General features: G+C 36.9%; 1 protein-coding gene across 2 annotated transcripts in view; it reads right to left on the bottom strand.

The window, feature by feature from the left end:
* Positions 1-1,322: 1,322 nt before the first annotated feature.
* NPF (neuropeptide F) overlaps positions 1,323-23,932 on the bottom strand; it is a 45,455-nt gene continuing 22,845 nt past the window's right edge. Inside the window, exons 2-4 of one of the 2 annotated variants that reach the window (XM_071588023.1) lie at positions 5,946-6,056; positions 4,574-4,622; positions 1,323-2,154 (exon numbers count right to left, since the gene is read on the bottom strand). In XM_071588023.1, the coding sequence (XP_071444124.1) occupies positions 2,107-2,154; positions 4,574-4,622; positions 5,946-6,056 (208 nt within the window). In that variant the 3' untranslated portion in view covers positions 1,323-2,106. The remainder of the gene's footprint in view (positions 2,155-4,573; positions 4,623-5,945; positions 6,057-23,932) is intronic. The other variant, XR_011701479.1, reaches the window with a different exon arrangement.

Genomic DNA, 23,932 nt, shown 5'->3' with positions numbered 1-23,932 from the left:
AGCTATCTATTAACAAAATTCCTTTAGGTATTTAATATTCACTTGGAATGTGCATGAATTCTTTAATCTTATCATTTCCAATGCTGGGGGGATTTATCCCATAGAATTATTTGAAGTTATTTAATAATAGGTACATTTTGTAATAACTTGATCTGAATGTTAACATAAAAAGTCATTTCCAGCTACTTCATTATTATTCTCATCAGTATAAAAATGAGTAAATTAATAAATATTTTTACAATAATGTAAACAAATATTCCCAAGCTTTTAGATCATAATTATTTCCATCCAGTAACCCTAGAAAACATGTAAATGGTGAATTTTAATATAATTAATACAATTTTCCAGGAATTTTCATTGTAATTAATATATCAAGGGAAGATTGCAGTAAAGAAAAAATAATAAATGAATAAAAATAAAACAATATTCATACGCTTCATACATTCAATCCTGAGATTATTTGGCAACTCAAGTCGCTATGCCGGTCGGTAACAATGAGAAACGGGGAAAAATAAAAACTGCTCAATTTGTAAACAGTGGGACTTTCAATTGGTTAAATAGCACCAAATGTATTACATTTAACTTTTTTGGGCTAGTGATGCCGGTTCACTCATCCAAAAAATTAAAATAAAGTTAAGCTTACTAAAGTCAAATTATACCCTACATCATAGATTTAGTCTTCTCTGCTCTGAAGTCCAAATTTCATAGTGAGAAATAATCTTTACATACATTGACTATCCCTAATGATCTTTCGTTGGGACGTTTCCAGCTTTTACAATTCAAAGAAAACCAAATTTCATCTCTAAGTGCTTTTCGTTCTTAACCTTTTGAGATGCTGATTACTGTTTTTGTTATGAAATTTTGAAGTCAATTCAATTTTCAGAGTCTCGTATAGGATAAGTTCATTTAAAGTGAATATTCAAAGAAAATGAATGTTGACAAATTCCAAAGAAACTGCGGGAGATGCCGCAACAGTTACTTTTAACGGAGTCATCCGCTAATGTGCATTTCAATGCAACAATTTCAGAGTGTAAAAATCATTCGCCTTGACTGGGATTCGAACCCAGATCCCTCAATATCCGGTCGAGTGCTTTAGCCACTTAAGCTACCGAGGCGTCCTCTTAAACTCTGAAATTTTACTAATTTTAGAAATATATCACTGGTGATGCCATTTACGCCCGTTCTCGTAACCTGTAAACTTTTCAAACTTCAAGGTCAAAATTCATCTAAGGAAGAGTGAAGACAGTCTTGGATCGTCCACTTACCATCTATGATTTACAGTTGTGAATAAGAACTCATTACAGACATAATTTTATATCACTTTATTGCACATTTTTAGTAATTGACAAAGAGGGTTGACAACGATCAAATTAAGAACAATGGACAGAAACATCCTGGGCGTCAAATGTGGCCCTAGAGTTCATCCACTTTTTTTTACCTTTCAACACTGAATAGATTTTCGTAATGTATTTTTATCTGTTGCATCCCCTCGATGCCTCATATTAGTGATATGATTAACCACACTACTTGACTGATGGGGGCTGAGGAAGCTGCGGTTGGTTCACAAAAAGAATGGAATCGAAAGAGAAAAAAGAGCAAAAGATAAATCTTGAGATTTTTTGCAAAACATTTATTTCGAAACATGCTGCACAAAATATTTCACGAGTTCACTGATAACTGAAATTAAGACACACTCATGGCCTACCAGCGTATGAAATCGGGATTTAGTACCTACGGAAAAACTAGCGTTGCAGCCATGCTGAACGCCAATGCTTCTAACTTTTAATATGGGAATATGAGTTTACTATTTGAATGACAAACTTATTACTGCTCTCCTGTAGACAACTCTGAATCATTCGTTTTCAGCGGTGGCTGTGAATCCGAAGTGGTTGGAGTGGAGAAATATTTCTTCAGAACCAGCAGCTTGAGGGACTGCCAAGATGCATAAACTATTTGCTTAGCGAGTGAATAGGATTCATGGGTTCAACTAAGGAAATTCATTCCAATAAGTGTGCCGGGAAACGAGGTGACCGATAAGAGATTTTACGGCTGTGAAGTTGTAGCGGTGAGTGCGCAGGCGCGCGGGTGATCAATCTAAATAGGCCTTCACCTCCGTTTAGTCAAGCGCCCCCAGAGCCTCTCGGCGCTCTCCATCTGCAAGAGAAAAGAGAAGGTTGAACTGAGTAACTTGCATTATCTTGAAAGATCAGGTGTTCACTTAATCATATTTTTGGCATTTATTGATAAGGGGACAATTTTTTTGGTGAAATTGTTGGTTTTATTAGGGTGAAATTATTAACACTACGTCCATGCTCACTTAAAAAAATACCGTTTTAAAAAAACAATAATTATACCTGACAGGACTTGAAAAAGCTATAATTTCTTACAGCATTATACTAACCGTTTGATAGAATGAAATATAAGAGAAATTTACGTTGCTCTATATAAAAATTGCATGAATAATATGCACCCCGAATTAACCTAATTTTCTATGACATCATTGGTAAAACATAACTTGTCCTAAATATTTCATGTAATTTATATTTTAAACAATGATATCGTCCTGATTAATATTTGTAATGCTCTTCTTTTGAGGTAGTTTATCGTTTTCTAGTATCAGTTTTTACATATATTTCGAGTTTTTTTATGGGATAAGGGCGGTAAATGAGAATTAATGGTAGCAATTAGGTTTTATATTTCACAATAACTGTCACAACTAATCCAAAAAGATAAAGTGGTGGATTGACTACATTGACTGCTTCAGTTCCTGGCGATGGGCACTGAATACATGTCAACACTTTACGGAGAATGTGCCACCCATCACGCATCCGCCATTATCTTTGAGAGGCCAATTACTCCCAGACCATAAAATACACCGAAATACGAAACCTGTGATGTGTGCTACATATGTGCAGCGTTATTTTGGTAATGGTTTTAGTTAAAAGATCTCATAGTGTAAGAAAAAATTACATTTATTGATGTTGATACTTTTGAAATTCTTCACTACCGCATACAATGAACATGATGGGTGATATGAGCTACAAACTCCTAAGCTAGCCACAAGAATGATTATTGTTTAATGTTATCTGGGTACAAAGATCATAGCAGAAAATAACAGCATGTTTCCCAGCCAAATCCCACAGAAGTAATTTACTGATCATATCAAATGATCTCTTGCTGAGATTGAATGAATAAGAATTATGAATGAATAACGCCCTACAAATCGCATTCCAATTCAGACTATTTCTCTCAATGAAATATTTTATTATTTATTAAGTTTATTATTTACTAACGTTAAAAACGATAGAAAAAAGTTTTCATGTGCTTAGTACAAAAATAAAATAATATTCAGTTGGTAATTCATCATAAAACTTGACTTATTAAAGTTCCCAATATTCAACATTTCTAAGAATGAGTACTTAAAACTTAGAGATCGATGCCGTATTTTTAACTTGATTTTTACTTTGTTTTATCGGAAAAATGTATTTCGTTTAAGATAGCTCTTGCTTTAAGTACAACATTGCTCTAACCATAAATACTTTTTTATGAAATCTATGGATCTGATACCTTTTGGAATCAAGTTACAAAATTGCATAATATATAGACACCTGAACTTTCAATTTTATGCAGCCACGTAATTATAATCGATATCTTTTGTCCATTCATAGGTTTTCCTTTAAGTAATGTACAGAAGTGCTGCAATTCAATTTCTACATTGATGAGGAAGGTAGCCTTCCATAATTACTATGATTACAAAATTCAAAATCACTTTTAATTTACTATCAAACTCGAAAATTTCTAATTCACAATTTAGTTAGTAGTTAATAACCACCATATTATTATGGTTTTAATTTAAATCACGATATTATTATGACTTTAATATATAACGGCTGTATTAATAGATTTTTAAAGTTATTTGTTTTTATCTAATACCATTTGATGTTGAACTGTTACATCAGAAAACACAACGAATTTAAACAATTTAGTTCTGCAAGATACAACCAAATTCATTACCACCCACATTAATAGCACAAACATTCCCAGTGCAAATTAATGTGCAGTGTCCTTAATCGGAGACTAAATACTTAAGCTATAAAACAACTTTTCCAACACATGCGAACTTGGTCAAGAAGTAATTTCTCTCCACCTGTAGAAATTAAGAAATACTTCAGTAATAATCGACATCTTCCTCTTCCACTTAAATCAAATGACTTAACTGCATGAGAAATTGATTTACATGACTTAAAGAATCATATACATTTGAGATGGAAATCTACCAGTTACCTTGTTTTTTTCTCTGTCAATTGATATTGTTTTTGTTTTCCTCGATACTTAGGATCAAAAATAGAGTTTTGCCAATCAGACATATCCGTTACATTTAACAAAAGTTAAAAATTAAATATATATTTATGAATATTTTTTTATAATTGGCATCTTAATATTTGGCATAACCAAAATTCGTGAGAGAAGAAGATTTTGGAACAAATAAAACTAGAAGATGTGTACAAGCATAGGAAAGATGTATTTCTTTAGTTAAAAATTAAATCATCAGGTAATCGTCGCCAACACTTACCGAGTTGCTGTCATCTGGGACAGGTCGAAGTTCAGTTCTCTTTCCAAACCTGGAAAAAGGAAAAGTGATAGATGATGTGGTTACCATCCAAAATTGACATCTATTTTTTCAATTTCTACCCGAAAACTCTCCTTACTGAAGATTATTCCACGGCTACACCTCAATTCATGCTAGTTTGACATTTTTTTTATTTTTGGCATATTATTTAATTTTGCAAAAGGGAAACCCTTTGCATTTTCTTATTTAATGTTTAAATTCCATATTATTGCATCCTTAAGTGTTTTGTATGTGATAATGTCATGCAACAGCACATAATATGCAAACAAAAGGCAAATCAGCATGCTTAGTTTAAGAAGCAATCGCTTCATCTCTTGTTGGCTTGGACAATTGCACACAGACATCATAACAAACACAAAAGTCTATGTATTGGTTCGGCAAATAAAACCCCCAATTCAGGTTGTAAAAGTACATTTCCTTGGGTGAAACATTTTTGTCTTCTCCGCAGGCGGTTCTCAAAACGATCAATTTTCAATACGAAAAAGGCAACAAAAAGAGTTTTATAATTAAGTTATCCTTCAAACTGATTAATATCAGTCAACAAAGTTTTTTTCTAATTCAGCTACGTATAAAATAAAGAAATGTTCAATGTTTTCAAATATTGGATAACAACGGAGTTAAATTCATTGATGTATAGAAAATAGTGTATGTAAGTGTGGTTCTATATAGCAACAAACTTAATAACTGCTTTTTGCTCAAATAGCGATTAGAAGTGACAGAGAAATGAAAATGCAGAAAGGCATTTATTTATTCAAAGTAATCTCATAAATAATGCAGCCAAGATCCTTTATGCATAGCCATTCAAATGCAACTAGTGTTGAAAAATTTTGCTTTTCATGGGCAATAACATTTACACACATTTTTCATGCATGTGTCAATATCTCCCATTTTAAATTTGAAGTCTGAAGGCGAAAAACAGAAAAATAAAATATCTGCATAATACTGATGACCTTCCGATGATTTAGAAGCACAGGTGAACCATGTACGATCTAATTTAGGTTTCGTATGGGTCAATACTTCATTGCCGCTAGATAATTATCCGTCGACGAGTTCTCTTCCAGCGTATGACGACGAAAGCGCAATGGTTTCGGTTGTCAATGCACATAGCGTCAGCGCATTCGCTTTGAACGAGCCAACTAGAGGGAAACTATTGCAAATCGGGAGAGTTTCATTTCATCCGAAATTTTCCCTTTTTCCCAGTCAAGACTGGTGAGAATGAAAATTGCCAATTGCCGGTCCTTCCTGACTTCTGAATTAAACACCATTATTTTCATTTATCTTTTCAACATTTTTTTGAACATACGTCAAGACTCACCTAGGCCGCGTTCGCTGTGAATAAAAGCGGTCCAATTCTTGCAACTGGAGCATTCGCAGGGCTTTCTCCACCCTCGTTAACTCGTGCGTTCTCAAAGAATCACTTCGCGGACTACCTGCCACAGAGGGTAGCAACGTTAGCTCATTTCAGGTAGCAATTATCCTTTCCATCGGTAGGGAAACATGAATTATATTCAAAATAGCTTTTGGATGGAAACATGTAGTAGAAGAAAACGTCACAAGTCAATACAGGGAAACAACGTTACAAACAATAGCAAGGCTTTCAAACAATCATTTATGGCCTAAAAATCCTAATCACCCTTCCGCATCCAAATTCATATGTGATTCTAGCATAAGCAAAGCTCTAAAAAGCATGCTAATGCGCTCATGTGGAAGCACTGCATCATCAAGCCAATTCAGCTGATGTAAGTAGTAGTTACCCTTTCAACAAGCAAAATATAGCAATCAGTAGGACATGCTCACTTCAAGCCTGGAAATTTCATGTGTCCGCTGTTGTTTTTCGTTAATTTAAGGCATAACATACTTGCATTATAAAGGAATTTTCACAAAGAACAATAATAATATAAATAAAAATACAATACAAAGGCTACATGTTATACTCAAAATAATAACAAACTCTCTAAGTTGCAACAACGTCTTTCATTATAACTTAATACTTATAAATCGTTTAAAATCATTAGATTTATCATTTTTAAACAGAGCAATCTACACATCCTATTGATCGGTAAATGTTTTGCTTGATTTTTAAACATATTTATGGTATGAAAAATTATTAATAATTATAAATGTCTACGTTTTTCAATATGCAGCTCCGTGTTCAACTTCTTAAGCACTTAAATCATGTACAGTTAATATTAATCATGTGAATGGATAATTAAAGCAATATATGAAGTTAAAGTTTTTTTAATCCTTAATATTTCTTCTGAGTATTCAAAGCGTCCGCTCCTATTTGTGAACACATTTCAGCATTTGATCCTTTTTAACGCTCCCTGGATACCTACACTCAACTTACCTTCAACCGAGAAGGCTCTAAGCACTTCATTTGTCAGACGAACCAAAGGTACCCAGAAACTCTTATAACCTTAATGAGCGCCTACATCCGAGGAACGACCCCCGCTAATCGAAATATTCCTGATGAAGACACCTCCAGCTGGCCAAATAGATTTCGCTTCCATCTCCGGCTCCTCTCCTCCGCTCTAATTTCACCCAATCCAATCCAAGGTCCCCATCTTCCTCCTTCAACTCCGCACCCTAACCGCCCATAACTTTCGCATTTCGAGTCGCACTCACATCCTCGACGCTTTCAAGGCTCTCTGCTCACCGGCGACTTCGCATCACAAAACCAAACGTCCGTAAAGAACACCTCCGAGACATTAGACTTTGTTCCTCATGAAAAATTTTATTTCATCCCACCTATAGCTTATCATGATACTTGTTTAAGCTAAGAATTGAATAAACACACCCAATTAGCCTTTCATTTATGAGGCAAAATGAACCAGCGGAAATGAGGAGTTAACTGACATATATTATGGCGATAACGTATGCCGAATTACCCCAAAAATTACCTTCTCACAAGTTCAAGCAAGCAACAGTTGACTGCATCTCATTTTACTTACTCTTTAATTATATAACCACTGCGTTAACACAAACGATGACGATCATATTCCAGGAACATATTTTCAAATGCTAATATCAAAATCCTCAATTCTCATAGTTTGCCAAATAAAATGGCTCGGTAGACATTGTCTTGGGAATGCTCAGATACTCAAGGTCCCAAGTCAACAAGACAGTGAAAGTTACCTGTTTGACATAATCAGTGATTAGTCCGATTATTTAGAAGAATGTATGAATGAATATGTCATGAAAAAATCGTATTTATGTAATGCATCTTAATTTCCCCAAGACAAATAAATTTGAATTAATAATGCTACATGAAGTAGTAATTATCAATTGCAACGGTCTTCCTTCTAAGACATCAAATATGATCAAGTGAATTGAAACAGCCTCAAATTTTAAAACATTCGGGACATATATAAAAAGAAAGGAAGTAAATCGTTCCGTATTAGCAAAGTACCAGCTAGCTATCTACGAGTTCCCTAATGCCTTGGCTTCACCAGCACACGCTAGGCTTTAATTTAAATTTTCATCTCATGAAATTAGATATAACCACTTTGCTCACACATTGAATGTCTCTCTAGATGACAACTTTAATTGACCCTGTCTTAATCAAAAATGTGCGGTAATGCTGCATTGCAATTTACGAACTTCCAGTTCTCTCTCTCTCTCTCTTGGCAAAAATTTCGATTAGAGTAGATCTGCTAAAAGGCTTTTGTACCTTTTTTTATCATTTCCACGTCTTATAGATGTAGCAAATTTTTTGCCAAGGTAAAAATAAAATGGCCTTCAAAAGATCAAAGGTCAAGGTTGTGTTATTTAATGAAATTAAGGTTATCATATATTTTTTCCTGTGGTCATTTAACGTAATAAAATGTTCATTTATTTCTATCCTCTCAAGAGAAATACTAGTCTATCGTGGACAACTGAAATGCAACAGAAAAATCCGAGCGTTACTCTTCTTCAATTTGATTTTCATTAAGACAGGAATGGTAGGAATTGGGAAAGAGAGAGAGATGGAAATTACTTGCGAATATTTTTAGGATCGAGATGGAGAAACAGAAACTCCATCCCAATATTTAATAGAAGAAACACCAAACCCGTCATCCCTCCTTCTCACAATATACTTCCTCTTCGCAGCCCCTTCCCTCCCATGAGGCCGACCCTCTCTCATCTAATTGCCCCTGATTGCTACTCCCCACCCCTTCGCTTATTCCTTCCCACGTCTGGTCTCTCATCCTCGCTTCCCCGCAAGCGCAGCCGGTCTACCAGACCTGGTGCGCAGCGCTCCTCATATCAATGTTCTTGAAGGTCCGAATGAGAAGATGTTCTCATCCCGTGGAAACCCATCGGACCTTCATTACTCCCTTTCTCTATTTCCTTCCTTACCTTCCGTTGCCCTTCGGCCCATTCGTTCCGTCTCCCGATCCCTTCAATTGACCCCCAAATATTTCCCTGGAGTCAGCAGAATGCCGAAACACCGCGAACTTGGCCTTCGCTTATACGTGGGGAGTGGACCATGCGGTCAACCGAGCTCCAGAAACTTTACCAATTACGGAAACAAAAGTCTTGACTTTCACCGTCATACTTCACATAATAAGTCAACATATGATTTCACCGAGAGACATTACCACTGATGAAAATCCCAATTAATCGGCTAATACATCCTTCATCTCGACAGGAAGCAGTAATAAACCATTTTGTCCCCATTGCTTACAGTCTCACGGATTGTCATGGCACGTCCTCAGTGCATTTCCCTTACACATTATTCATTGTCAATTAATATATGATTTTCCCCAAGAATGGAACTTGAAATCCTCTTGCTTCTCATCTTTGTGTTTTAAACAGGCAAAACGTAAGAATGATCATGCGTATAATACAGGGCAATAAAGCAGCGCACCCGAATCTTAACCTTTCTTCAATCATTTTTCATACATTTTTTAAATCATAGTAATTCACTGATACCGAGCAGGGGTTTCTCAAAAGTTTCAGATTAAAAAGATTAATTCTCATACAATGTTTTAGGAGTTGGGACAAGGCACTAAGTAGTAAGTGATTGAGTATCTAAGGGTGAATCTACTGAAGTATCCCAGGTTTCATTCCGAGGGATATCCCTAATTCAGTTGGAACTGAAATCCAAGTGGTAAGATTTTCTAAATACCATAGTTAGTGGGAAATATTGAATTGCAAGTGAAAAAGAACTGCTACCCCTTATTTTCTACGTTTTATACGTCCTAGGTTGAGCTACAGCTTGGTGATATTCTTCCGAGTAAATTATTATGATAATGACAGTTGACGGAATTTTATTCCCATATATTTTAGGATGTATACTATCATAAATTCCAAATATTTCAACGATAACACAGGTATCATTAGCCATTTTATTTGCTTTCTCTCTGTTCCAGCTAATACGGAATAATAATATCGAAATCATTCTACATAACACATCTCACAAATTTCGAATATTCCGGGTAAAATGGAGATTCTTGTATTTATAACGTTCCAGGGTAACACAGCATATTCTCAATAAATAAATATAATATGCTCTATCTTGCACTATTTACCCCGTTGACGATGATTTCCCATTAATTTTGCCTAACTAGCATTTACTCGCGCGTTTCTGAGAACTAATACCTCCAAAACTGTGTTGGAAATCTCCAACCCTTAGCACCCCCTTCCTTTAATCCGTATTTAATTTACCTTAAACGTTTCTTCCTATACTTCCTTTCCGCCCCGGTAAATCTTGCTCAATTCCCGGACCATTTCGCTTCGCTAAATCAGAGCACATCTTTTTCTACCCTTCCTAATTTTCTGGATTTTAATTGTTAATTCCATTGCCTCGAATGAGTAACTTTCCCATCTTGAGAAATGGTTACAAATATTTAATTTCTCTAATGAAGTCATTTTTAACAATGAAATATAATCAATGGCCCACACTGAAAGAGATTGAAAATTTCTACTTTAATTGTCTTTTGTTTACCTTACAAATTTACGGAATATATAGTATGTATGTTATTTCGTGTACTGTATTGACTACATCTTTTTGCTCCATTAAGAGTTAATTTACAAAGATAATCACCTTATTATTCTAAAATTTCACGACCTATCTCACCAATGCATAATAAAACTTACACTATTTTTTTAAATACGCAGCTTCTTTTAGATTGCGAGGTTGTTTGAAAGGTAATTTTGGGATTATAAAAAATTATTTTTCCTTTAAGAAATAAACAATTTTTAAATTAACTTTAATTCGATTCGGTTAAATATTAGTTTCGCAAAGTTAGTATTGGCTCTTATTATTATTATTATTAAAAATACACATGTGCTAATAGACATTGTCAGGTGGCACACAAGTCCCAAATAATCGCATAATCCCCAATAATGCATAAATTTAATTTTATCCGATGCTTTTACAAGTAGATTTCCAAATATGACAAAATAATTTTCTTCTCACTAGCTGTGAATTCGAGGCACTGAGAGGAAATTTATCCTAAATGAGTTTTTATTGGCCATGAGTTGCAGTATATCCAAATTTAATGAACCAACTGATAGGATGGAAATGAATTCCTCAATAATAACGGTTAGACGGGTCGTCATCGTTTTCAAACTTTCATCAATCACAAATATATTAGGAACACCTTGAGGTATGCAACAATTTCCTTTAACAAATAATGGCTAATAGTCAATAAAATTGAAATTATAGCACCTTTAAATATAATATAATCTAAAATAAATATGGCACCCATACGCCGTCTCTGGAAAAATCCGTATGTATGTATCTACTGTGCATATATTTTATATGTGCGTACGTGAATATACATATAAGATACATGTATGTAAATATTCAAGTGTTAGAGAAATTCAATTTCGTTTATCATCAGCACATTTGGATAGGATCAAATTTTGGTGCATCGATAAAAACTCCCTATGTTAATACCTCTCTAATCTGCCTAAATCTACCATATTACCAATCAGTTTACCAAATCTAAAACTAGCACCCTTCAAATACTCATGTTAGTTGATTCAAATTTAATAATCCCTCCTTCAAGTATTATTACTCTGTAGAGTACATTTTATTTCGATTATACTACTCATTCCCTTCATGAGCTGACTTGCCGTCAATGGAAATATTGCCTAATTATCCCTTTAATGCACCCTCCTTTTTATTCGGCGTCAAAAATATAGCTTCTAACCTCAAAAACTGAGTGGCATATTCTTGAATTAAGCAGGCAAGGCTGTGAAAAAGTACCAGTAAAGAAGAAAGGTATTATAAAATGTGTTCTCCATAACCAAGAGCCGGCAACTCTAGTTCGCGGCAAAAAAGCAGTATCAAGGTGAATGCTAATATTAAGAATGTGAAATTAGGGTGAGGCAGAGTGTTTTCTCACCATGTTTGGACGTGTCGTTTGAGGAGAGTGCGGGGAGAAGGGGAAAAATCAATTCTGTTTACTCCCCCCACGGAACAACTTTCCGGTTTGCTTTTACAGAATATAGCATGGTGCACACGAGGCCCTGCTTGCGTTGGTTAAATGATAGCTTTAATAGCTTTTGTGCCAAAAACTGTTAAGTGAGAATTTTTAGACTAATTACTAATTTTTTACAGGTTTTCTATAATTTCTTGTTATGCAGGTATAATACTAATAAATAATTTTACTTAACATATTTCTCTATTCAGTTTAAAGATTTAAGACTTGAAAATGTTAAAAATCTTGTTTTGGTAACAAAAACGATTATCCTTTAGCTATTTCTTCCACATCGTAAGATTTTTGTTAAATTCTCAGAAAATCTAACCTCGAAAATTGGCCATGAATATTCTTGTCACAACTTAAAATTCTGCGAAGAAGAGTATATTAATAGAGTTAACAAAGAATGCTAAAGCTAAAATCTAAAATGCACTACTTATTTTTACAATTGCATTGAAACGTATTCAGTAACCTCAAGTAGCCAGACTATACAACCCTATTTCCACGCTGATATATAACACAATAAAGGCAACTTATTAATGGTTGACATGAATCACTCGTTTATATTCATGGTTTTCTGTTAGCATACGGTAAATACTAAATAAACTTAGTGAAGCTCAAAAGGGTTGATTGTGGTTTCCTCCGCTGCGTCCTCGAAGGTCGATGGTTAGAAAACCATGTATTAATAAAGGACCATTGAAATGGAAGAGAGCCCTTGTCAGTATTTGAAGAAATTATTTGAGGAAATCGATCTTGACACCTAAGGTTTGGCTTCACATAAAGTGAAACTTTTAAATTCGTCCATACGTTTTCCTGCTTCCTTATGGCATACCAAAATTACAGCTCCATTTTGCACTTAAATAGAGAAAGACTACGTTCCCCTCCATTTTCGTTGCCATCTAAAAATTGTTTTCCAGCATACATGTTGCTAACACAATTATTTGGTTTATGTTTACAACGATTTTCGCCCGTCAAGGATGAACAAGGACGGTTTCAAGCCATATTCCCACAAATGACCAGTATGAAATGAGAGGAAAAGGTTCGGGGAAGTAGAAGGAGGAAGGCCGAGGAGGATTTAGAAGGACGATCGTTAGGAGGAGGGGGGAGAAGTGTGGGTTTTGTTTTTAATAGAGGGTGACCGTAAAGAGGTGATGTTACCAAGAGACAGGGTTGAAAATGCGAAAAATGCTCGGGAAATATGACGGCACGGGGAAGAAATTCAGTGAGAGTGTGAGATATCCATGCTTTGTTCCTTCTCCCGTATGAGTCACAGATCAAATTGGATTTATTTCCCGTGGTGTCAAATTTCCCGAACATTTTTCGCATTTTCAACCCTGTCTCTTGGTAACATCACCTCTCGCTGAATTTCTCTCTTTCGTTTTATCTGACATACACTCAGGGTTCGAAATCTTAGGAAACATTGACATTGAAGCTCTCTTATAACTCTCTCTCTCTTTATCTGTCATTAAAAATAACTCATAAAAGGGTCATAAAAAAGTATTACGTCAAACTCGTCTTGGAGGGAAACGATCAAACATGGAAAAAGTGAGCAGATTAGAAGTTAGCATTGGCAAAGTTCCAGAAGAGAAATATTTCTAATTGTTAAAGTGCGCCTGTTGATTCCTTGGAGGATGCCAAAGTCCATTTCTATTATATCATAATATTTCGCTCAGTGAGACTCTCCCAAAAGTGGGATAAAATGACAGCGACCTTTGCTACGAGAGTTTCGCACCTGCACTCCGATTAAAGTTTCTCCCAGCTTGGAACAAGTAAATGGCACCATAGTGCCTTAATAGGGATTCTTAAATGCCGGAATAGTCCAGGGGTAAATTTCTGTGGACACAGGTCTGCTATGACTAAAATTCGCTCCACACATCAGGTGTCGTCAATAACGTTAAATGTCATCCTTCTATAAATGTCCTAAAATATTTTAACTTCAAGGGTTGGAGTGAAAGGAAGAAGAAGCAGCGATACCTGGAGGAACAGGAGGAGGCACTTTGAAGTGAGAGGCAGATAGTGGTCGTCTTCCTGTGTACTTCAGATAATAATGGTTAGGGAGGGAGCGGTGTGCCCGGTGGAGAAGGAAGAAACGCGGTGGGATAGAAGTTAGCAAACTGAATTTTCACTGAGTGCATCTAAATTAAAAGGTGAAGGCAATTGGTTATGATTTTAAAATTTCCTCCAGTCTGGCGTTCACATAACGAGTCGCAGATGCAGCAAAAGTGTTTACTGTATAAATACCTTAGCTGTTCAAGGAGTTGGCTGCTTCTTCTTGGCAGTGTTTGGGTTTCCCAATTGACTTTTAATGTGCAAGGGGACTCGGTAATAATTTCTGTTGAGATATTTAGATGTTTCGGACGAAAATGTGTAATTCTGGCTATCGGATTACTTTTTGGTGGTAAAATTGGGCACTGTAAATAAGTCCCTTGGCCATTTCTGTGTTTACTTCTTTTACTTATTTTACTTCAGGAGAAGTACATCAATGGTCTGGGAAGGTACATGTGTTCATTTTTGACTTAGTGGATGTGTTACCATGATGCTGGGCTCCCATCGACAGTTATCTTTTGAAAGACGGAATTCGAGGGCTTACCTCAGTAAGGCGTGAAAGATGACAATTTTGCGCTAAGTGTACCGATGTGAGGAAAAATGGATTATGTGGTCAGAGTAAAGTAAGCTCATTTAAGTACCTGCCTCTCTCCTCCAATTTGCTCCTTCCTTCCTCTCTCCTCACCCACCCATTTCCCCACCCACCAATCCGGAACTTTGACGCATGATGAGCGGTGACATTTTGTGGAAACTGCAATTTACTGTGTCTGATTACGTCATTACGAAGGGAAACAGTTAAATAGTGGCCTGTGGAAAGTTACAAAGTTTTCCTTCTCCTCATAATTGGATTGTACTACGCGATCGATGGAAGGGTCAATTTAAGAAACAGTAATGCCAATTAAAATAGGCGTCAATTATAACAATTAAGGAAGTAAATATGAGAATAGCCGTCGACATTTACAGAATCTCATTTGGGCGTCAAAGTTTGTTAGGATTTCATCTTTCAACTAACTAAACCAGGATTACTTCCAGTTCTATATGCGTTTTCAATTTTTTTACCTCATTGTTATTAGGTTGTTTAGAATTTATAATTAAGTAAATATTAGAATTTTCAATCTAGAGTAGGCCGTACTAAATAAAATGCCCGACTTAAACATGTGGTCCTTTTACCGTTTGCGTGACCCCTGAGACTTCTGCGATATCATTATATATTCGCTTGCGACAACATCTCCTCCCACATATCAGAAAGTTCATCATTCTATCACATAAATTATTGTTAATCGGTCTTCGGTGATTGAAAAACCACCGTAGCATACAAATCAGGAGAATTGGAACTTATGTGTCGGGTTTAATTACAATACAACAAGAGATGAGCATATTATTCAATCTCCGGAGATGATTATATGGTTGAAATTTGTTGCCTAGAGAAAGTGTCTGCAAGTCATTTTCCTTTGCATAATTTTTGACACAAAATACCTTCCTGTTTTTTTTAATATTATTTTCTCTAAGGGCGGCTTCAAGCGCACTAGGCCCTAGTAAAAGAAACTAGTCTATAAACGAGTCACCGTGATCAAAATGGCAATCTCACTCTTAGGGCACACGATAAATCATTGTGTGTGCATCCTTTCCTAACTGTGAAATTCTCTCCTCAACAGTACATATTGTGTTTCAATTAATATTTTGAATAAATTGAAATGTACCGAAAAGTGCATGGGTAGGTTTATGAACATAAAATTAGTCCGGTTTGTATTCACCCCCTGCCATATAACCTAGCGGTGGCTTGCAGGGTATTAACTAACTAACTAACATAACTGAATAATAGTGATGCCAGTAACACCGGCAATGAGGAATAATATGTGGTTATCTAAAATCATTGAATTTTGCTCCCATTTTTTTATTTCATTGAACTAATAGCGATTTTAATTGTTTTCAATGCAAAGTTTCCGGCTGATTATGCCCGATTTAATAATAGAAGATACTACTTTTAAAATACATCCAAACTTCGAAATATGTCTGCATATGGTATACAGGTATATCTGTCCCAAGTGTCTTTCCCTTATTACAAAACTTGAATTCTATTCTGAACTCTAGACTGGCGCAGAAAAAGTATAGGCAAGAGATCGGGGGCTGCTAATGTTGAAGAATAGACTAACAACTTCATCGTAGCTCAGATGAAGGTTTAATGGACCCATGCCACACCTTTCCTTAGTTCCTCTTTGTATGTTAATAGTGACCGTTCAGTTTGAATTTCCTTGATTATCATGAGTAACAAGGTAATGATATAAAACTTATCAACAAATTAGTTTAAACAAACTATTTATGCTACGCATGCACTGTAACCCCAAAATAGGTATTTGCAGTTTATTTAAGTTATTTCCCTGTCTTCATGGGAACAAACTATCGAATACGTGCCTTCAAGTCTCGGGTCACTTCCCATAGACTCACTGCACTTCTTCGCTGTCAAGCAAATGACTACTTGTTTCTGATATCAATCTTCCTACATTGCAGGACACTACATTTTCGAATCATATTCATGATGAAATGTTGCTCAACCTCAAAGCACCACTACAACATCAGCTATGACACCCCAAGAAGCTCTGCCACGATCGAATGCACGACCAAGGGGGCACATTTAACTCCCTCCCGTGGCTTATGATAGCTTACAGAAAGGGCAACAAAGCAAAAACAGGCCAATGCATTCCCCCCGCCAAAGCCCCTCTCGGTCTTATGCCTGACCCATCCGTCCAATGGCGCCCCTCACCACCACACCCGATAAACCCTATTTATTTCTCGACCCCTCCTCTTCCTCCGTCTTTGTCCATCCGGATATCCACCTCCCATCCACTTCCCCACTTTTCTTCCGCATTATCCCATTCCCGGAGCCGCATTTCAGAAAATTCCTCCCCGCCCAGCTTTTGGTACCGAAGAGGAGAACCCTTTTGTCACCGCTTTCATCCCGGGTAGTTTTCTCGGCTCACTCAGGCGGACGGAAAGGCCTGTGGAGGGAGGAGGCAGGGTCAAAGCGGGGGTGTGGAGGAAATGCGTAGATAGAGGAGGCGTCGGAGATGGGGGATGATGCGAGTCGGAGTCCCCCTTTTTCTTTCGGAAAGAGAGAGGATTATGTGGGGGCGGGGCGAGAGGGAGCCGGTGGGAAAGGGCGGGTGGGGTAAGAGAAGGTGAGGATATGGGGGTGGAGCAAAAGGAGAGTTTGAGGAAATGAGGAGGCGTTAATTCGAGCTGTCTTAGAAGGAAGGGAGTGGGCACGTGGGCAGTCAATGTTGGAAAGTTAACCATAGGCTTACAGAGCGATGAGAGTATCAATTGAGCGTAGTAAATAAAATTGGGAAGAGGCAATAATTGACCAATTTATCCCTCAAGAGCGAGTAGGTTGGCAGGGGAGGCCTATTGAAATACAACCTACTCCAAATGAAATCGGGTTATTTTGTTTGAACTCGGAAGTCTTACAAAGGTGGAATCATAAGAAGCTCTTTTGAAATCAAGCATTTGAAGCGTTATTTCCGCCAATTAAGATACGGGAGTATTTCCAGAGAATCAAAGAAATTAAATTAATAATCAATATTAGCCCATTTTCAACAGAATACACCATCTCTCTCATTCTCAACAAAAGATCACATCTTACACGATACTTACTGCTGCCTTTCTGTTCGCAGACCATGATAAGCGAAATTCGACAAACCAAACTGACCTTTCGTTCACTAACATTAGATCAAAAAGTATCGTAAAAGTGGAATGGTGGCATCCTCTGGACGGAATATTATAGAAGTAATCTCCGGACGCCCACCCTAAGTAGAGTATAGATTGTCGAGGAAATACACAACACTTCCTGTAAGCAAAAAAGGGCTGTATTGTGGAAAATAAGTTCATTAGATTACAGTTCACCCACGTCGCAGGGTGAAATTTGCTACGGTGACGAAGTAGATCGCGTCTACGCCCTAAGTTATTATTCACTCCCGGTGATCATGGCCAATCTGCTCTTAAAATTCTTGGAAGTGAGCCACCAGCATGCCCAGGAGAGGAGAATGCATTAGTTAAGACAGATGAGCGGAGGAGGAGCCAGTAACGTCCCATTAGGAAGATCGAAATGAATGTTCAGAGGGGAGTAGGATGATTCAAGAAGTTTGAACACCTGGGAAGAGAAGTTGAGAGGATTGAGAGATGGAGACGCAGTCAATAGGCTGAGAAGGACAGAAAGGAGAAAAGAGAGCGAAGAAGGAGAAATTCATCATAAATGAGAAAGGGAAGAAGGAAACAAGGGAAAAGTGAGATTGAAGGAGAGAGTAAATAAGTATAGGAGAGCCCGCGTAGCGTACTTTCGCAAAATGACGAGGGGTGGAATATTCTTCAAGAATAAAATAGGACAGGAGGGTTCCTGGGATGGGGGATGTTAGGAAAAGAATGGGGTCAGTAATAGGTGGGGAAAAGGTGGAGAGAGATCTCCAGGGCAGGGAGGAGAGATGGTGTCCTTGGAAAGGTGAGTTTAGACAGCACCGCACCAAGAGGAACGCAAGGGGCGTTGTATGCCCGGCGAAGGCCTTGGAGAGTGATATAGGGTGGGTCAGGGTGGATGGGGTAGAATCGCCCAGAGGGAAGGCGTGAGGTAATCCACGCGTGGAGTGAAATAAGGGGGAAGGGGAGGAGCACGTTTGACAAAAGCAGTTTGGGGACCAGAGGATGGAATGCGATAGTTCCCAGACGCTATCCTCGGAGTTTAGATACACCACGACGCCCATCTCTTGAGAGTCGGAAAAAATGTATCAAGAAGAATACACGCCGTCTTCATGGCGGGAATGCGACAAAAAAATGAAGGAGGCTAATGAAACTATCCGGAAGAAACGTGATTCGATAGAACAACTGAGGAACGTGAAGAGAGTTCGTGATTTTAGTGAAATGATTGTCCGGTGAAATCAATTTGAAAAAAGTAATGACTCACATTTCAGTCAATGGAAAGAATTTTAGCAGTTTATTTCTACTCAAAATTATATGAATTCCTCAATACAACTATGATCATATACAATACAATACAATATATGATCATCATTTCCGTAGCATTACTTAGACGTAAGTTCTAATCTTTACTTATGTTTACCGTGATAAAATCCGACGTACAAAGAAGTAACTAAATTCTGTTAAAATAAACATATGAATGTATTTCATGGCCGTGCGGTATATTTTGAATTGTATAATCAATTATATCATTAATATTGACAACACAGGACATGAAACCTTATATACTACCCGTACAAAAAAAAAAGAAAAGTAAATTTGCAGTAATATAGAAATATTTTTTTCAATTATATGGCGTGCTAGAAAAAGAACCCAAATTCTGATACTCTTAAAGTAATCCAATGAAATCTTCTTTTTCTCAACTCTCATTATTGTGTTACACACTGACAGGAACAGTGCCACAGTATAATAATTCTATTGTATAAGCTCTTAATGAGTATGAAAACGATCAATGATTCACCCTAGTCAACAAGTCGTGCATAAAATTATCGTACTGACCGTTATCTTACATCCTGCCACACACAGCTGATTTTAAAAATTCATGAAAGTACTCATCATTTTGGGGCTATAGAAACCAATATATTTTTTCTATCGAAATAAAAACTCAAAATATTTTGGAAGAAAATCAGACGCAATCAGAAAATCAGAAGCAAACAAAATAAGAAAAAATGTCAAGTCAAGTCAATTCTCTGAAGCCACAATATTATACTGGCGGTTTTAAACCAGGAGATGGTTGGTGAAAAATATAGATCCAGAATACACCATAAGAAAAGATATTGCTCCAAAACATTCGTGAGTCATCACACTTTTTCAATATAATAATTTCCTTCAAGCTTCGGAAACTTCATCCCTCACGATCCCTGGGCTCCTACATAAGCACGTATTACATAATATCTACTCATATTTCACGTCACCATAACACTTATTTTGGCTGTTACAAATAGCCCACCCTAATTTTTGATAGCTCGTTAATCCATCTCCCAGCAGGGGACGAGTGCTCTTTATCGGTCCTCGGTTTATGATTATTTCTCGGCAACCGACATCCGAATTAGGTAATAAATTTTTCGAGGTTCGAGCGTCTTTTATTATCGTGACCCATTTGACAACGAAGGCCAAAACTCATCAATTCCTCGAAGAAAGAATAATTTAACACCGTTGATGGGAGGCGCTTGTGGAATTCGCTTCATTTACATATTTTTTCTTTACATTCCATAGTAAAAATTCTAGTCACAAAATGTTTTTGAACCCAGTTCCATGGATTCTTTAGAATTGATGCTTTTATTTTATTCTCTGAAAACTCGTTCCGTAAATGCTTACAAAAATATCGTGCAAAATGCCAAGCCAATTCCAATCATAGGCACTCCTAAATGGATGAAAAGTGTACAATCACGAGAATGAGCTCGATCCTAAAGATTTTATAAATTCAGAGTTCGACACGCTTCAATTTTATTCAATAAAATACGCATGTTTACATTCCAGCTATCAATACAAACAACGCCAGTGCCAAGCCCTCTAATCTGGTCGGTTGCTACTGATGCATTGTTGTACATTTTATTTGTACAATTAAAATGGAATAAAAAAGTAATAACGGAGCTCCATAAAATCCATGGTTCAATTTTTCTACGAGATTCAGTTTCATACGACATGCAATTATGTAACTGGAGCAGCATTCCAAGAGATTAACTGTTTGAATGAAATAATGGCATATGGATGTTTGTTATTGTTATTTTTATGCATGGTTCGTAATTGCTTATTTTTAGAGCAACTCCTTTGATTCTACATCCACACAATACTCTCCAAATGGTTACAGGCAAAAGCCTACACGTTTTTATCTAAAAGTAGTTAACCGCTATTACAATCATCAAAATTCATTAAAATGTACAAGTTAACGTGTTCTGTAAGGTGTGTCACTCTTTGAACATTGAATGTGAATACTATTTTGTTATAAATACATTTTTTAGACCATCGAAGCTTTCGCTTACCTGTTAGTAATTAAAGATGCATATCGAATCTGTCTCTCTAGAAATAATGCCAGTACCGAAGTACAAGTGTACTGATACTCAAAATGTTGTACTGGTAGGTTTTTTCATCTGGATTCCATTTTAATTTAAGGTGGAATGCCGAAATCCATTTTTAGAAATTGAGCTATCAGTGAAATACCATGTAAACTAATTCATGTGCAATCTCTCAATCCCTTAACTCATTTCTCACACCTTTGTCAACACCGTTGCAGTTAGGATTTTGTCGCGAAAGCCCCTGAAACAAAGAAAGTTAATGGTTAGCTCCGTGGCCTGTGGTTTACGTCCAAAAAAAATCATTCAACCCGTAGTTACATGGGTTAGAGACCTCCAATCTCTCTCTGATTCTTCTTCAAAATCCCACCCCTCCTGGAATCCTCGCCCGAAATTTCCGTCCCATTTTGACGCGAGTGGCATTTTAATAGGCACGAACAATGACTCATGGGTCATGAAACTCGAGGGTGTTACCGGCAATGTTCCTCAGCTATGAGCGTCTTTCCTGCCAGCCACGTACCGGTATCCCACGCATCCATTGTACCAGGGGCTGGGAAATACGTGGGCCCCTAGGAGGTATTCGTAAGGGAAATATGGGGGGAGGTTTTCCGGGGGATCTGAGGAAGTGGAGCGGAGATGTCGCCGAGGCGGGGACAGATGGAGTCTGGTGTCATCATCGCGAGGTGGAGAGGGGGAGGCCGCGAGATTGGAGGGGGGAGACATCGGGGGCACGGAGGAGGGGGTTGCGGAGATAAAGCGATAAAGGAAGTGGGAAGGTGGTGGGAGGGTGTTGTCGCATGGCGGAGAAAAGTGAGGAGAGAGAAACAGGACTGCAATGCTCAATCAGAGAGAGAGAGAGAGGACTAGAGTGGCGTCAAGAGGAAGCTGGGTGCCTCTTTTCGGGAAGAGACCACAAGCGTGGGCGTCTTGGTATGGGGAGAAGTTTTAGAGTCGGATGGAAGACAAGAGGTCTTTTTTTCGTGAAAAAACTCAAGTTTGAAGGACAGGTTGGGACTAGGGGAATATCGATAGTGAAAGGACAATTGCTCGAAGAGAAAAAAGTGCCAGATATATCATTTATTTAACTCTTAAAAGCTTTCTTTCTCTCCACAGAGAAATATTTTGATAAAATATGAAAAATATTTCATAATTATGAATCAGTGCAGAAAACTAATACCTGGATCTTTAGCACATATTTTAAATTTTCGAAGCACTTATTTCATACGAGTTGGTTTTCTTCTGATACTCCTTCACAGACCTCTAGCAAATAGCTAATTTAAATAGCCCCTATTCAACCCTATCTTCAAATGAAATAACCCTAATAGTGCCTAATAGTTTACACGTCACGTGGTATGACGTTACCTTGAAATAATTGTTTTTAATTAAACCAAATGTAAATGCTATGTAACTTTTAGAGCCGCCAAACGAAATATGTAATCTTTTTCAGAAGGGCATAAACCTTACACGAAAATAGAAAAAATAACTTGATTGCAATTGTATTAACTTTGGGTGAAAGTTTTATAGCCAATTATTTTATTCATTGTTTTCCCCATATGTGATATCATAAAACACATTTCAATAAAAGAAATGTTCTGAATAAAATGACGCCACTCTAGAAGTCCTTCTCTCGACGATGGTATACTTAAAAGTTTGAAGTGAAAACCACTATTCCTTGATTAATTCATGAAATATCATCATTCGTATAAAAACTTCTATTTTGAACGCCGTGCACTGTTTCAAACTCATTCCATATTAGATTTCTTACTTTTATCAAGTTTAAAATTATGATCGTTTCCTTTTTAGGTGGATCTAACTTCGCTAGCATTACCACTATGTATATACCAGGAAGATCAATCTATAAAGCATCACCGCCAATATTAGTCAATTACTTTTTCTTTATTACGGCCTTCAAGAAACTGTATATTCACTGATTTGATAGTTTAAATATAAACTTTTTGTTGGCCACACATAAAAGAAAATTTGAATCCAGAAAACTATAAGGTGCTCAGTTTTTTGCTGACACTCACAAGCCTCAAACCACACAAGTTTGAGTTATGAAAATAATCTTGCGAAGGGACAGCAAAGAGTTTCCCTCAAGGAATATGATAGGGCAGGAAATGAAAAAGATTTAGACCCGAACTGAAATTGAGAGAAGATTGACTTTCAAATTGGGAAGTAGCGCAACTTCGTGAAAAGATTATTTTTATTCTGGAAGATGAAATGGCGTGGAAACGAAACTTGAGATTTTCAAAAGATTTGAAAGTGTGGGGGGGGCATTGAGCTTCACGCAAAGAGATTTTGCATTATTCGAACTCTGCAAGAAATTCATTTTTCGTCGGTATGGGATACTTTCATCATTTGGTCTCAAAAAAATAAAGGAAGGTCAGTTAAAAAAAAGAACGCGGGTGAAATGGTAAGAGCAAAGGAAATTTAAAAAAGAAAAACAAGAAACCACCGGAGGTGGGTTACTGTAGGTACGTAATGCACGAGGGAAAAATTAGTTCCTTAAAATGCTTACACGCAGGAGTTTATATCCCACCGTTTAAATCTGCGTACCTACACGTTTGTGCTTCCTTGTTGTTCAAAAAAATCTCTAATTAAACAATCTTCATTAAAATAATAGATATGTGGCATGTGCACACCCCACAACATGAACCAAGATAATTCTCTGGATAAATATACCTGTTCGCAAAATTAATTTGAGTTTTTAGAGAATAGCATCGAATATCATATTGATAGTAATGAAATGGTCAATACTTACGAAGATGGTGTGTAACAAGCCGTAAGCCTTAAAGTGTCAACGCCGA

The sequence above is a fragment of the Hetaerina americana genome, unplaced genomic scaffold, assembly GCF_022747635.1.
Source record: "Hetaerina americana unplaced genomic scaffold, ioHetAmer1.1.p SCAF_3, whole genome shotgun sequence".
In the NCBI taxonomy this organism is placed as follows: Eukaryota; Metazoa; Arthropoda; class Insecta; order Odonata; family Calopterygidae; genus Hetaerina; species Hetaerina americana.
This window is presented reverse-complemented; position numbering and strand designations above follow the sequence as displayed.